The 15,545-nt window shown below is 48.7% G+C and overlaps 1 protein-coding gene and 1 pseudogene across 1 annotated transcript in view; one reads left to right on the forward strand and one right to left on the reverse strand.

Annotated features, from left to right (window-relative positions):
* Positions 1-248: 248 nt before the first annotated feature.
* LOC122451777 lies at positions 249-779 on the reverse strand (annotated as a pseudogene).
* Positions 780-4,470: 3,691 nt separating this feature from the next.
* Positions 4,471-15,545, forward strand: part of CHIT1 (chitinase 1) — a 52,315-nt gene continuing 41,240 nt past the window's right edge. Inside the window, 2 exon segments of the mRNA XM_043484678.1 lie at positions 4,471-4,581; positions 9,501-9,602. Coding sequence (XP_043340613.1) covers positions 4,471-4,581; positions 9,501-9,602 — 213 coding nt within the window.

Raw genomic sequence — 15,545 nt, forward strand, 5'->3', positions numbered from 1 at the left:
AATTATAATTTCTCTTTAAAAATTAGCATATTTGTTTACACTGATTCCACATTCTTATTTACCAATGACTGGTACCTAAGACAGGGAATGCGTCCTTCAATTTGTCCAGTCCCCACCCACTCGTTATAGCATCTTTGCTGAGACCAAGTCGTGATTATCACTTACCATGGCTGGATGCTGGGGTTTATTATTATTATTATTACTTGATAGGAAAGTAGGATTTATTGGTGGGCATGAGTAAGGAGGGGCTAACACCGAGGATCTTGTGAGTACAGGGCCCGCCATTTGTCCAGAGGCCACAACTAGGGATGTATTTGAGCCTATAGCCATCCAGGATGAGCAGCTTTTCTGCTACACTGTCTTCAAATTTATCCACATTAAACTTAATGAAGCCCCACTTCTTGGAGATGTGGATCTTCTGGCAGCCAGGGAACTTGAACCTGGCCCTGCAGAGTTCAATCATATGCTCCTTGTTCTGCAACTTGGTGTGGATGGACATTATGACTTGATGTGGACACTGGCCACTGTGCCCTGGGGCTTTCCAAAGCCACTGCACATACCTGTCCGGAGCCTGTCAGCTCCAACACAGGACAACATCTTGTTGACGCAGGTGACAGGGAAGGGTTGGAGCCACACTCGGATGTGGAAGCCACCTTTGCCATAGCTTTTCACCATGTACTTGTTGGTACAAATGCAGGCAGCCTCCAGGGCTTTGGAGGAGAGCTGCTCATATCATCTGACACCATGTGGCCACAGAGTGGGAACTCATGCACTTTTGCCTTCTTCCACTGTGGCTTGTTCGTACAATGTCTGTAACACCGGGCGACGGCGGGGGGCGGGGGGCAGCGACCCATGGTGACACCAGGATTTGCAGTGGTGAGCCAAAGGGAAAAGGCTGGGATTTATTATGATTTTTATATACTGAATCTTCATTTGCATTATCTACCTTGATCCTGGAAGTGTTTGAATTAGCATCTCCCGATACAGAGCAAATGTCAAACTATCAGCTCTAACCCTAACTTTCCTACTGAGCTGCCAACTGCTTTTTATTTCAGTTGAGAACTGGACATTTTGAAATATTTTTTTCTGGTGTTTTAATCTCAGTCTGTAACAAGCCTGTAACAAGAACATTAATGCTATTTTGAGAGAGAATGAAATCAGAAGTTGAGCATAAGGGAAAAAATTACCTTGCTCAGTTCAGTTCAGTCACTCAATCGTGTCAGACTGAACAAGTCAAGATACATTTTTCCTTTATGCACAACTTCTGATTTCATTCTCTCTCAAAATAGCATTACTGTTCTTTGTCTAAACACCAGGCTGAGTTTGGCAGACATCTTTAACCCTACCCCTCCTGATCAGTTTCCAAGGCCTAGAGTTGGACCATAAAGAAGGCTGAACATCGAATAACTGATGCTTTCAAGGTGTGGTGCTGGAGAAGATTCTTGAGAGTCCTTTGGACAGCAAGAAGATAAAACCAGTCAATCCTAAAGAAAAATCAACCCTGAATATTCACTGGAAGGACAGATGCTGAAGCTGAAGTTCCAATACTTTGGTCACCTGATGCAAAGAGCTGACTCACTGGAAAATACCCTGATGCTGGGAAAGATTGAAGGTAAAAGGAGAAGAGGGTGGCAGAGGATGAGATGGTTAGATAGCATCACCGACTGAATGGACATGAATTTGAGCAAACTCTAGGAGACAGGGAAGGACAGGAAAGGACTGGTGTGCTGCAGTCAATGGGGTCACAAAGAGTTGGACATGACTGCGACTGACCAACACAACAACACAACTACATTTGCAACATCGTTCCTGCTTTTGCCTCTTACCGTGGGCAAAATTCCCCCTCCCCAGTCCTTCTGTTCCATCTAGACTATTGCCATAGCCTACTGGTTACCTTATGGCAGAAAGTGAAGAAGAACTAAAGAGCCTCTTGATGAAAGTGAAAGAGGAGAGTGAAGAAGTTGGCTTAAAGCTCAAAATTTAGAAAACTAAGATCATGGCATCCGGTCCCATCACTTCATGGCAAATAGATGGGGAAACAGTAGAAACAGTGGCTGATTTTATTTTGGGGGGCTCCAAAATCACTGCAGATAGTGATTGCAGCCATGAAATTAAAAGACGCTTACTCCTTGGAAGGAAAGTTATGATCAACCTAGACAACATATTAAAAAGTAGAAACATTACTTTGTCAATAAAGGTCCATTTAGTCAAGGCTATGGTTTTTCCAGTGGTGATGTATGGATGTGAGAGTTGGACTATAAAGAAAGCTGAAAAAAAAAAAAAAAAAAGAAAGCAAGCTGAGCACCAAAGAATTAATGCTTTTGAACTGTGGTGTTGGAGAAGACTCTTGAGAGTCCCTTGGACTGCAAGGAGATTCAATCAGTCCATCCTAAAGGAGATCAGTCCTGGGTGTTCATTGGAAGGACTGATATTGAAGCCGAAACTCCAGTACTTTGGTACCTGATGTGAAGAGCTGACTCATTGGAAAAGACCCTGATGCTGGGAAAGATTGAGGGCAGGAGGAGAAGGGGACGACAGAAGATGAGATGGTTGGATGGCATCACCGACTCAATGGACATGAGTTTGGGTAAACTCTGGAAGCTGGTGATGGATAGGGAGGCCTGGGGTGCTGTGGTTCATGGGGTTGCAAAGAGTCAGACACGACTGAGTGACTGAACTGAACTGACTGACTGTCCTGCCCTCCAGTCTCTCTTCTCTTCAATCCACACTGAAGATTTGCCAGAGTAATTTTCTTTGAACAATACCCTAAACATGTCACTTTTCAGCTTTTAAAAGACTTCAAAGGCTTCCCATTGCCTACAGCATTAATCAGGTATCCCTTATCTGGCATTCAAATCCCTGCACCCTAGGACTTCTTAGTATAGCAACTCAGATCACTAGAGAGTTTGGTAAAAATTCAGATTAAGCAGCCTCTTTCTTCCTTGAGGTTCTGATTCTGTAGTTTGAGATGGGATGTAGGCCTATTTGTCATAAGAACCCAGGCCATTCTGATGCAATGGTCCATGAACCTCACTCAAAACAGCCTGTCTCAGAGGCGCTCTTAGGCACCGAGACACCTGACACATCTGCCCAGACACCGTGATCTGCGTCAGCCCCTCCGTTGCTGCAGCACCGGGCTCATGACTGTTGGCTGAACTGGTGGGGATCAGGCCTATGCAAAAGGTGGTCTGTACCCCCAGACAGCATTCTGAAGGCAGTCCCCAGCCACCTCAGAGACACCTTGTTTATCCTTTCTTTATTTATATTATTTATTATTGCTGTTGTTTTGGCTGTATCACACAGCATACAGGATCTTAGCTTCCCTGACCAGGGATCGAACCTGTGCCCCCTTCAGCGGACTGCCAGGGAAAGCTCCCTCAGAAGCCTAGTTTAGAAGAGCAAATAGCAGTCTCTTTAAACAGAAGGCCTCTTTCATCTTGATACCTGAGACACTTTCAGACAACTTGTCTTTGTTGACCAACCTGGATTCTAATCCTGAATCTGCCATCGACTATCTATGGCAAGGCAAATCTTTAATTTCTCTTATCCTTAATTGTCCTCATGTTTATAATGAGGACAATAAGTTCTTCCCAGAGTTACTGGGTGAAGTGAAGTGAAGTCACTCAGTCGTGTCCGACTCTTTGCGACCCTGTGGACTGTAGCCCACCAGGCTCCTCCGTCCATGGGATTCTCCAGGCAAGAATACCGGAGTGGATTGCCATTTCCTTCTCCAGGGGATCTTCCCGACCCAGGGATCGAACCCAGGTCTCCCGCATTGCAAGCAGATGATTTAACCTCTGAGCCACCAGGGAAGCCCCAAGTTATTGGGTAGATGAATAGTAATATATAGAAAGTGCTTAGTGTAATGCCTAAATATCATAGAAAAGTATGTATACTTATTTATGACATAAATATCATAAATCCACAGCCTGGTATTGCTAACAGTCATAGCAGGGTTTTCAGAAATCATCTACACAAAATTTTTAATTTTTTAGATGAAGAAAAGGAGGCCATGAGATGGTAAAAGATGCCCAATGTCACACAGCTATTTAGTGGCAGGATTAGGACTAGAACCTCTGTCTTGCACCTCTAGAAAGCTCTTCCCATTTTTCCACATCCCTTCTTGTGACACATGCTTCATTCATCCCCTCATTCATTTGTTCTCTTACTTACGGAATATTTATTGAGTAACCTTGGTGCCAGGCTCTGGAGGAACAGTGGTGGGTTTTGGAGTGGCAGCTATTGGAGGCTAAAGGCAGGATACAGTCAGGTGGAGAGCCCAAGGGGCAGAAAAATGCAGCTGTGCACACACATGGTGATGTTTCCTCAGGTAGAGGCAGAAATTTGGGATAGAGAGAAAGCCTGGGAGCCTTGCAGGGGCAAGACAGGAGGTCAGTGAGAAAGAGTGACAGGAGGGTCAAAGACGATGGTACAGCAGGACGAAATGACCTTCAGGGAAAGTGATGCGCGATGGTTGGAATAGGGAATGCAGAGCTGGAAAATGCCGCCTCACCAAGTGGGCCTGAAGGGGTGTGGGCTGTGACAGAGCAACAAGCTCCCCTCGAGAGGGTCCCGTTTCAGGTAAGGTCAGGAGTTACAGAAAACGCTTGGATGAGGTTGAGGTTACCAGGGACTTTGCTGGCCGCGAGGGTTCGGGAGGGAGGTGGGGGGAGTCACATTAGTGGAGAGCACTTACACAAGGTGTGGGAGTGAGTGTGTTTGCCCTTTGCACAGTGACCACTGTGGGAAGGAGTGAAGGTTCTGTCCTGCCTGTGCCTCAGGAGACAACTGAACCTAGAGGCTCAGCCACAAAGACACGAGACCCAGGGGTCAGTCAGGGGACTGCAGGTGACCTCTGTGGCTTGGAAGATTGAGGCCTCCAGGCTCCTGGAACTGGGCTTTCAGGGCCTGCTTTGTGCTTCCCAAAGTCACTTTTCACGCCTTCACATCATCATTTACCAAACTGGCTCATACAGACTCTGTCTCCTGCTGGGAGGGAGTAATGGAAAGTGTTATTAACTCATCAGACTTGTGACACAGGCTGACGGTATGAACGGAATCTGCTCCCCCAAAGATAGCGATGCCCTTGAGGGTCGCTTCTCAGCTGGTGTGCCCTGCTGACCCATGAGGGGAGTGCTCCAGTTCCCGATCTCCTTCACTAGCACGGGCCTGCAGCAGGGGCGGAGCGAAAGCAGGCAGAACCGCTGAGTGTGCGCGACAGAGAGTGAAAAAGTGACGGGGTGGGAGCTTGAGCAGGGGAGATGTGGACAGATGGTCAGACCAGGGTTTGGTTGGAAAGGTCCCCAAAGATGTTTTTTCGCTTCTGTAATTCCCTAGGTGCATCATAGGAGCAAAAGGATAGAAACTATCTGTTAAAAGTCTAGTATCCTGGAGGCCCCTCCCCCCAAGAATGTGACCTCCACACCTTCACCCTCAGGGCCTTCTCCAACAGTCCTAGAAGGTGTGACTGCAAGTGCCGGAAAATAAACAGCGGAACACATGGACTTGGGGACAGCAGCAGATCTGAAGCTGAATTTATTGCCTCTTTCCCAAACTGAGAGGACAGACAAGTTGTAAATACTCCTCATCCTCACTCCCTGAAGCCCAGGACAAACCCCCTTCATCTCCAGACAGAAAACAAGAGAAGAGCTGCTGCAGATGTTGTTTTGGCAAAACCTTAATGGGCTGGACTTCCTGTGGCTGGGTGTCTGGGGTAGGCAGGAAGCTGGCATCACAGTAGTGATGGCCAGAAACTCCCCAGGTAGGGGGCTAATGTGTGGGGAAAGACAGACTCAAGAAATGGGGACATGAGGAAGAATCTAAAGAAGAGGTACTGTAGTGTCCAGCTCTGGCTTCAGGGCCCCAGGTGTTTCTCAGCCCAACCCCGGGGAGGCTGAGCGCTTCATTCGTGTGGTTCACGGAAGGGAGCCTGGTGGGCAGACTGGGAGTCACCTCCCTAAGCCACAATCTGCGCATCTATAACAAGAGAGTGTGGGCCAGGAGACCCAGCTTGTCGCTTCCATAATCTGTGTGAATCCCTAATATGGGAGCATGGGATCTGAGGAATCTGAAGTTATTCTCAGTAGCATTTAGTGTCATCCTCAATTGAGCTTTGATGAGAGCCCATAATGATGAGAGTAATCAGGTCAGGATAATAGCTGGGAAAATAATAATCACATCCTTTCCCATGTTTCCTTCTGCGCTCAGCTCAAGGCTTCCTTCATGGCTCAGGAAACTCCCCTGAGGTCAGGGGTTGAGTCCCACTGAGTCAGAGTCAGGTGGAAATAGGCATTTTCAGCTGCTTTTCAGCATTAGAGATGTGGTCCCATGGTGAAAGCTCCTCAGGAGAGTGGAGAGAGGGATATTAAGAGATATGTCTAATAGGGCTTCGAGGAGGTTGAGCCCCCAAAGTTGGGCAGAATGAATTATGTTCTTAGTGGGGATGGGTAAGCTCCTAGAAAGAGAACAACTCCCTGGCCCTCAGGTTTTGAATTCAAAGAAGAATTTAAGTTGTTCAGTCATGTCCGACTCTTTGTGACCCTATGGACTGCAGCATGCCAAGCTTCACTGTCCTTCACTATCTCCCTGAGTTTGCTCAAACTCATGTCCACTGAGTCAATGATACATTCAACCATCTCATTCTCTGCTCCCCACCTTCTCCTTCTGCCCTCAATCTTTTCCAGCATCAGGGTCTTTTCCAAGCATCCTTATTTAAAAATGCATGTAAGTTCAGGAAGACACCAGCCACCCTCTTCCAGCCAGATTCCAAGAGGAGGGAATCTGCCTAAGAACTTAAACAGACAGAAGTTTTGGGCCCATCTCACTGAATTTGTAGAGAGCTACAGAAGTGTGGGTAGGGATTAGAAAGAGCTGAATTACCGTGCAAAAGAAAGCAGGAAGAATCTGTAAGGAAAGGGCCTGAAATCCAGCTCATATAGCAAAAACACTCATAGATCAACAACACAATTCCTAAACTTATTTGACTTAAGAAAAAGAGGGACTCAAAACTAGAGCCAACCTTGCTCCCAGAGGAATCTGGAATATTTTGAAGAGGGGCACTGGATTTGCTATAGGCCTTAGAATGAAGTTCTGAACCAATCTTAGCTAGCACCTAAGGAGCAGTGGACCTCAGCTGGCAATTCACCCATTGGGAATATGGCCTTAGCTGTCACACTCAAGCGCCTGAACTTTAATGAGGACAACCGCCTCCAAAAGGAGGGTAACTGCCAGTCCACTGTGCAATCTACTTCTCAGCAACTCAGCACAGTTCTCCCTGGCAGGGAAGGGGTTCTGTGGGGATCACTGAGCCAGGAAGTGGAGAAAGAGGGCGAGGTGAGTACTGCAGAGATTCATCTTGTCTGACCCTCCCATGCCTCGGTTCCATTTATAGATGAGTAATAAATCAATCACTTGACCCCAGGATCTGAACACCTTTTCCCCTCCTTGTTTTAAAGTGATAAGAAGGAAGGGGGCTTGTTCCCCATCCTCAAGGATGGAAGGTGGAAGCTCTTCAGTCCACTTTGAAAGAAATGATTCCTGACCTCAAGAAACTCCAAGCTGGGGACAAGGAGGAGGCATGCATACAGAGGGCATACATGCAACGCTGCCAGCAAACACAGTCTGAAGTTAATGAAGAGGGTTGGAATGGAGGCGGCGGTAGATAGTTGGTGTCCAGTTTGAAATAGCTTGCTGGCCCTGGAAGTTCTGAGCTAGATTTGTAGGTCTTATTATTAGGGGCAGAAGACAATCCAGTATTGTACAAGCATTCACATGACTGCTCACCCACTGGCTTTTGACAATTCTGGTTTCCTTCCAGGGTTTAACTGGAAAGGTCATCTCAAGCATGCTCACCACACTTGCTTACTAGTGGGGGCCCAAAACAGCCCATCACCACCACGGCAGCAGAGACGGCAGACACCAGGTGATTTTGTTTATAAAGCTTAAGCTTTTCCATAGGGCCAAAGAGCATCCCAGAGTGGCTGGGTGAGGCCCCAGAGAGGCAGGTTCTGGAAGCCAAGTCAGCATCTGGGCCTCTGTTGCTCCCTTCCTTAGGAGGGGCACCTGAATAGGCTCTTCCAGGGTACATTGTCATCCTACTTATTAAACTTATATGCAGAGTACATCATGAGAAACGCTGGGCTGGATGAAGCACAAACTGGAATCAAGATTGCCGGAAAAAAATATCAATAACCTCAGCTATGCAGATGACACCACCCATATGGCAGAAAGCAAAGAAGAACTAAAGAGCCTCTTGAGGAAAGTGAAAGAGGAGAGTGAAAAAGTTGGCTTGAGGCTCAACATTCAGAAAACTAAGATTATGGCATCTGGTCCCACCACTTCATGGCAAATAGATGGGGAGACAGTGGAAACAGTGAGAGACTTTTTTTTCTTGGGTTCCAAAATCACTGTGGATAGTGACCACAGCCATGGAATTAAAAGACGCTTGCTCCTTGAAAGAAAAGTTATGACCAACCCAGACAGCATATTAAAAAGCAGAGACATTACTTTGCCAACAAAGGCCATCTAGTCAAGGCTATGGTTTTTCCAGTAGTCATGTATGGATGTGAGAGTTGGACTATAAAGAAAGCTGAGCACCAAAGGATGGAACTGTGGTGTTGGCGAAGACACTTGAGGGTCCCTTGGACTGCAAGGAGATCCAACCAGTCTATCCTAAAGGAGATCAGTCTGAATATTCATTGGAAGGACTGATGCTGAAGCTGAAACTCCAATACTTTGGCCACCTGATGCGAAGAGCTGACTCCTTGGAAAAGACCCTGATGCTGGGAAAGATTGAAGGTAGGAGTAGGGGGCGACAGAGGATGAAGCGGCTGGATGGCATCACCGACTCAATGGACATGAGTTTGAGCAAGCTCTGGGAGTTGGCGACGGACAGGGAGCCCTGGCGCGCTGCACGTCCATGGGGTTGCAAAGAGTCAGACACAACTGAGAGACTGAACTGAACTGAGGGTACAAAGTGCCCACCATAATTTTGCACAGCACTTCACAGTTTTCAAAGCTGTTTTAAAAGAACAAGTTGAATGCCTATTTGATGCTCACAACCACTCCATAAGGCAAGAACCTTCTATACTTCAGGGATAAGGAGAATGAGGCTGGCAGCAACTCTGAGGCTTGTTTAAGGTTACCCAGCAGAGGCTAGGCTGTCCTTCCCACCAAGTCACACTGGCCTCTCCTCACAGCCTCTGGCTCGGACTTGAGGGCCCCAGAGCGTGAGGGGATCATTTGAGTGTGTCTGTCAAAGGCCAATTTTAGTCCTGCTCTGAACGTTTCAGGAGAAACACAACGAGGAGCATTCTGGAAGACAGTGTCTGGGAAGGCTGCCACCCCCCGGGCGCTCCAGCTCTCTGGAGGAGGTGGAAACCCAACCTCTTCTCTCCAAAATGGCTCGCCTTAGAGGGACCTGGGAGTCGTTTGGAAGATGAGAGCCTGGCCAGAGACCGGGGGCCGCTGTCGCCCGGCCTCCTGCCTTGCGGAACCCTCAGGAGTCTGCGCCCTATAAGGGCTGCGCTTCCGGTGGCCGGGTAGTCACGCGCGGCGGCCACGTCAGCGCTGGTAAAAGCGATGACGCGGCGGGGGAAGGGGGGGTGCGGGGCGGGGCGGGGCGGGGGGAGGGGGAGGGGGAGGTCCGCGACTCGACTGGGAAAGCGTTGACGCGGGCGGGAGAGGGGCAGGGGGGAGGGGTGGGGAGGGCCGGTAAGGTTAACTCGTGCCAGGGCGGCCAATTCTGAATTTTCTCTTTACTCTGTGTATGTAAATGTGGGTTCACCACGGGGGTCGCGTGCGTGACCCGTTTCCGTCCTTGTGAGCACGCAGGTATTTTTATTCTGCGCGATCTTATCTTGGCACTCCCAAGTGTGCTTGCAGTCTGTTTTGTCTCTAGTTGTCAAGCACGCGCGTTTCACCTTACAGCCATGGTGTGTATTTTCGCCTAGGAGACAGATGAGCAACTTTGCTGGGTAAGACAATCGCAGGTCTCCATTGTTTCCCTTGTTAAACAATCAAAAAGAGTCTTGGTACTTGTGCATCCAGAGACTCTCAGACCTCGAAAGCCTCACTGGAGGCGCTGCTGTAAAGGACTGGTTTTCCTTTTACTGAGCTGCCTCCTCTCGCTGTGCTGTGCTGTGCTTAGCCCCTCAGTCCCCCTGACTCTTTGAGACCCCATGGACTGTAGCCCACCAGGCTCCCCTGTCCATGGAATTCTCCAGGCAAGAGTACTGGAGTGGGTTGCCATGCCCTCTTCCATTCCATCTTCCAAACCCAGGGATCGAACCCAGGTCTTCTGCATTGCAGGTGGATTCTTTACCCTCTGAGCCACCAGCGACCGCCCCCCCCCCCCCATCACCCGCCGCCGCCACCCTAGCCAAATCAAATAAAAACAGGTCAGCCCTGAAGTTGAAGGGGAGGAAGCAGAAAAAAAGGAAGGTTTCAAGATGCCTAGTGCCAGTTGCTAAGTCACTTCAGTCATGTCCGAGTCTGTGACCCTATGAACTCACCAGGCTCCTCTGTCCATGGGATTTTCCAGGCAAGAATACTGGAGTGGGTTGCCATTTCCTTCTCCAGGTCAAAAAGGAAGAGAAATCACAAAAGCTCAAGGTTCACATTTCAGCCAGGCTTCATGGAGCCTGCAGTGGAGGGGTGGGGAGGGTGTCAGGAGTGGGGGGACTGCTCATTTCTGAGTTCAGCTTGCCAGGGTGGAACCTGTTGGAGTGCCTCCCTCCCCTAGGCCTGCCTTGTCTCAACTGAAATTGGGAGGGAGGGACGGGTGAGGGGAACAATGGGTGGTAAAGGGATTCTAAAATGAAGCGAGGGGGTTACACAACAGAGGGCGTGACAGAAATGGGACATGAAAGAGTCAGAAACCCAGCCAGAGGCTGGGGTGCTGGGTCACTTGGCTGCCCTACCGGAGGAGCTCAGGCACAGGGGAAAGTCCCCAGGGCCTCCCAGACTGTCTGTTTGCACCCACCCACTCTTCCGCCCCTAAAGACTCACTTCCTCTCGCTAGCTCCCCTGGTAGAGAACTGTCTGGGTGAAACTTTACCCAATGCCAAGCTCTGGGCCCAGTCAGAGAGTGGGAGTCACAGGCATGGAGAGAGTGACCTTTCTTGTCAGGGGTCTGCCCAGGATGTGGCCACTTTGCCCTTTGCCATGGCTGCAGATATCACCCTACTGCTGAGGCCTAGGCTGGTGGGGTGGGGGCAATGGTGGGGTAGTAAAAATGTTTTAACCCTAGGAATTTAAGACAATGAAGAACAGTTCAGTTCAGTCGTTCAATCTGTCGACTCTTTGCGACCCCATGGACTGCAGCACATCAGGCTTCCCTGTCTATCACCAACTCCTGGAGCTTACTCAAGCTCATGTCCATTGAGTCAGTGATGCCATGCAACCACTTCATTCCCTGTCGTCCGCTTCCTGCCTTCAGTTGTTCCCAGCATCAGGGTCTTTTCCAATGAGTCAGCTCTTCGCGTCAGGTGTCCAAAGTATTGGAGTTTCAGTTTCAGCATCAGTCCTTCCAATGAATATTCCGGACTGATTTCCTTTAGGATGGACTGGTTGGATCTCCTTGCTGTCCAAGAGACTCTCAAGAGTCTTCTACAACACCACAGTTTAAAAGCATCAATTCTTTGGCACTGAGATTTCTTTATAGGCCAACTCTCACATCCATACTATTGGAAAAAATCAAAGCTTTGACTAGACAGACTTTTGTTGACAAAGTAATGTCAGTTTCCCCCTCAGTCAGTCTCTCCTATCAGGAGGGCAGACAGAATAAAAACCACAATCATAGAAAACTAACCAATCTGATCACATGGACCACAGACTTGTCTAATTTAATGGAACTATGAGCCATGCTGTGCAGGGCCACCCAAGACAGATGGGTCATGGTGGAGAGTTCTGACAAAACATGGCCCACTGGAGAAGGGAATGGCAAACCACTTCGGTATTCTTGCCTTGAGAAGCACATGAACAGTGTGAAGAATAGAGGCCTTCCTTTCTCAGGTACCAGCATTCTGGGGCTGAATGATGCCAAAGGTGTAGAGGAATAAAAACAATGGGGTAGCATTTGTATCTCACCTGGGCAGTAGTGCACAGTGGTTATGAGAGTGGCCTTTGGAATCCTGTGAGGTCTCAGGAAAGTTCTGAACCTCAAGCTCCTTGTCCGAAAAATAGAAACAAAAATATCTATCTTATTGATTCTTTTGCGTGTTAAAGATGATCGTGTTTCTAAAGCCCTTTGTGCATTAATGCCTCCCACAGTGTTTATGTATCTGGCACAAGGTAAGCAATAAATAGTAACTGTTATTACCAGTAGTAGTAGCGTGATAGAAGTCCTCTCCAGGACCCCGCGTGGAAAGTCAGCCAGCAGCACCAGGTGTTCCAGGCTGCCTTTGTGGGTCCCCCGTCCCTCAGTTTTCTTCCCCCTCTGATACCTCATCACCTCCGCCACTTTCTCCTCTATACTCATTCCAGCAGGGCCTCAAAGAGATGACAGTGAGTGCAGAAGCACAAAATATGTGTTTCCATCCTAGCTATTTCCTTTCTGGGGCCTCAAGCTCCTTGTCACTGAAATGGAGGAGAATCCTTTCTGGCTGGTGTCCATTTTTGTGAAAGTCAAGGGACTAAAAAGTTTGTGAAAAGACTTTAAAAACTGTCGCCCTGAACCAACTCTCCACTTGGCGAATTCTTCCTGAGCCTCAGCTCCTATACCTAACCATCCCCCCACCACACACACACACACACACACACACACACACACACACTCTACGTTTCAGCTGTCATGGCTTTCCTTTGATCTAGTAGTGATGTCCTCTGGGAGCTTGTGGAGGAGAGGAGGGCAGAAAGAGGGGAGGAGGGGGGCCAAGTCCTGGCGCTGCTCAGACCCAAGGATTCCTGCTGTTCCCATCACACAAAGCCCAAGATCAGCCCACTTCTTCAGGGTGACATTGTGCTGCTTGGTCTTCCTCTAGTTCCTGGGGCCGGGAGAAAGGTCTGCTGGCCTCTCACCCCTGCCGCTCCACTCTTCCCAGGAGGAGAGCACGTGTTCAAACAGGGAAGCCCCTTGACAACAGGTTCTACCTCCTCATGCAACAGCACTAATCCACCCCCACTCCTCTGCCCACACCCTCACCCAAGCAGCCCATTTCCTCTCCTGCTGGTTCCTGGAAGCAAAGAACTGCCGTCTTTGGTAGTAAAATAGGAGACTAGTTTATTTTATCAGCAAGAGCAGAAAGTTCAGTCCCTTCCTCTGGGTGATGATGGGACAGCAGTCGCTCAGGGCACCAGGAGGTAGAAGGTCTGAGAATCTTTCCAGTGTAAGAAATCTGCCTGGCAGAGCGTCCCTGACCTGATTATTTTCAGTCCCTCATCTGACAAATATTTTCTATAATGACGGTGTTTGTATTCCAGAACTTTCACATATGTTGTGTCATTTAACCTCCATAGTGGTCCCACAGAATAGCCTGTAAAGATATTATCAGAGGGGCCCCCTGGGACCTCCGCTCCAGCAGGCTACTCAGAGTGAGGAGGGGCCCGTCCAGCGTGGCCCTGGGCTATTCCACTGCAGAAGCTGCAAGGTGGCTCCATGGGGGCAGAGCTCAGGGTCCCACAAGGACAGGGGGACTTAATAACAGGCAGTGGGTTATTTGGGAGCAGGCAGTGTGAAGGGAAAGGGGCTAATCCTCTCCCCTCCTCAAATCCTCCCACTTAACCCCTGACCTCGCAGAGTGCAGGAACTACAGGACAGTATTGCTAGAACCAAGATCGCAAAGCTGAGTACCCCTTCAGCCTGTAAACAAGAAACGTCAGGTGCCCCAGGAGTGGCAGTGCTGGCCTGAATGTCCAAAGAGCTGGCCGGGTCCAGGTCCACCCTGGGCAGACGGTGTGGCTGAGAGTCAGTCACACAACCTCTCCGGCCACCTGAGCAGGGGGACAGAGGCTGGTCATCCAGCATGAAGCCTGGACTCAAGAGCCCTGTGAACCTTTAGGCTCTGCCATCAATTTGCTGAGCTTCAGTCCCTTCCACTACACAGTGAGTGAGTATGTTGAACCAATTGTTCCTAAGGTCCCTGTGAGCTTCGACAGGCTGTGATGACCTTCTCTTTGAAAAATGACCTCAATTCCTTTCATCTTTTGTAATTTGCCTTTAGTTCATTGATCCAATTTACATCCTTAAAAAAAATTTTTTTTCAGTTTAACTCAACATTCTCCAAACAACTATTATATGCCAGACATTGAGCTGGGTACTAGAAAATCAGTGCCAAGATAACTGTTTTCAAGGTGCTTCCAGACTAGTGGGGTGAGACAGTTCAATTCAGTTCAGTTCAGTCGTTCAGTCATGTCCGACTCTTTGTGACCCCATGAGCTGCAGCATGCCAAGCCTCCCTGTCCAGCACCAACTCCCAGAGCCTACACAAACTCATGTCCATTGAGTTGGTGATGCCATCCAACCATCTCAAGCACATAGAATGCGATTGGGGTTTCTGGAAGTCGAAGGAGTCAGGGAAAAGATCCCACCAGGCCAAAATGGGTGTCCCTGGGAAGAAACTCATCCCCCTCCAGGAGGAAGGGGAAGGAGGATTAACCTTGAGTACTGACCTCTTTTGGCCAAACTCTGTGCTAGATATCTTATAAATGCTACTTCATTTCATCCTTATAACAATCTTTGGAATTAAGTAGTAAGCCCATTTTATACTTGAACAGTGACTTAGCACACATGCACATAATTGAACAGACAAAGATTTAAGGTACTTAAAAGCCATAGTGAAACTTAAATTCAAGTCAGCCTGACTCTAGAGGCCATTCTTTTTCTGTCCAACTGACAGAATGTGAAGGGTGTGAGTAGTTGAGACTAACACTGCTCAGTAGGAGCCCTGCTGACCTTTGCTAAATCTTCCTTGTCCCTCCCTCTGGCCACCTCTTTCTTCTATGGGTTGGTTTCCATCCATGTTTAATGGCCCAGCTGCTCTGGTCTCCCTGTTTCCCTGCAGACTAGCCAGGGAGTTTCACTGCAGCTGAGCACCGTGCTCTGACCTGTCAATGTTTAAGGCAGCAAGAATCTTATCTCAGTTTCCTAAACTGTTTAGGTTACCCTGGCACAGGGAGCTGGGCGTTGGGGGAGGCAGCAGCTGGCAGATTCTTCAGTCACTTCTTTGCTATGCAGAAGGGAGAGAAATTATTGGAGCATAAAATGTGAAAGGGCAGGAGGTGTGGAGGGTGGTATGGAGACACACCGTAGTGGGGCCAGAACACCCCACTGCATGTTTGTGTGGCTCTGACCTTACCCTCCTCCACCCTGCTCGTCTCAGCCATTTCCAGCAGCGGTTGCACTGGGTCTTTTCGCTGCCCATTCACAGAGTCTTCTTGGGAGACCCAAAACATGTTGGGGGAGAGGTGTGAGTGGGTGAATTTCTATAGGGCTTAAACACACATTTCTTTTGAGCCCAATCTTGTGACCCCCTAAACGTCTGAATCTGTTTATTTCCAGGGGAAAACACAGCAACATTTGTCCCTCTTATGAACTGTTGAAAACAGGG

The sequence above is a fragment of the Cervus canadensis genome, chromosome 13 (assembly GCF_019320065.1).
Source record: "Cervus canadensis isolate Bull #8, Minnesota chromosome 13, ASM1932006v1, whole genome shotgun sequence".
Classification (NCBI taxonomy): Eukaryota; Metazoa; Chordata; class Mammalia; order Artiodactyla; family Cervidae; genus Cervus; species Cervus canadensis.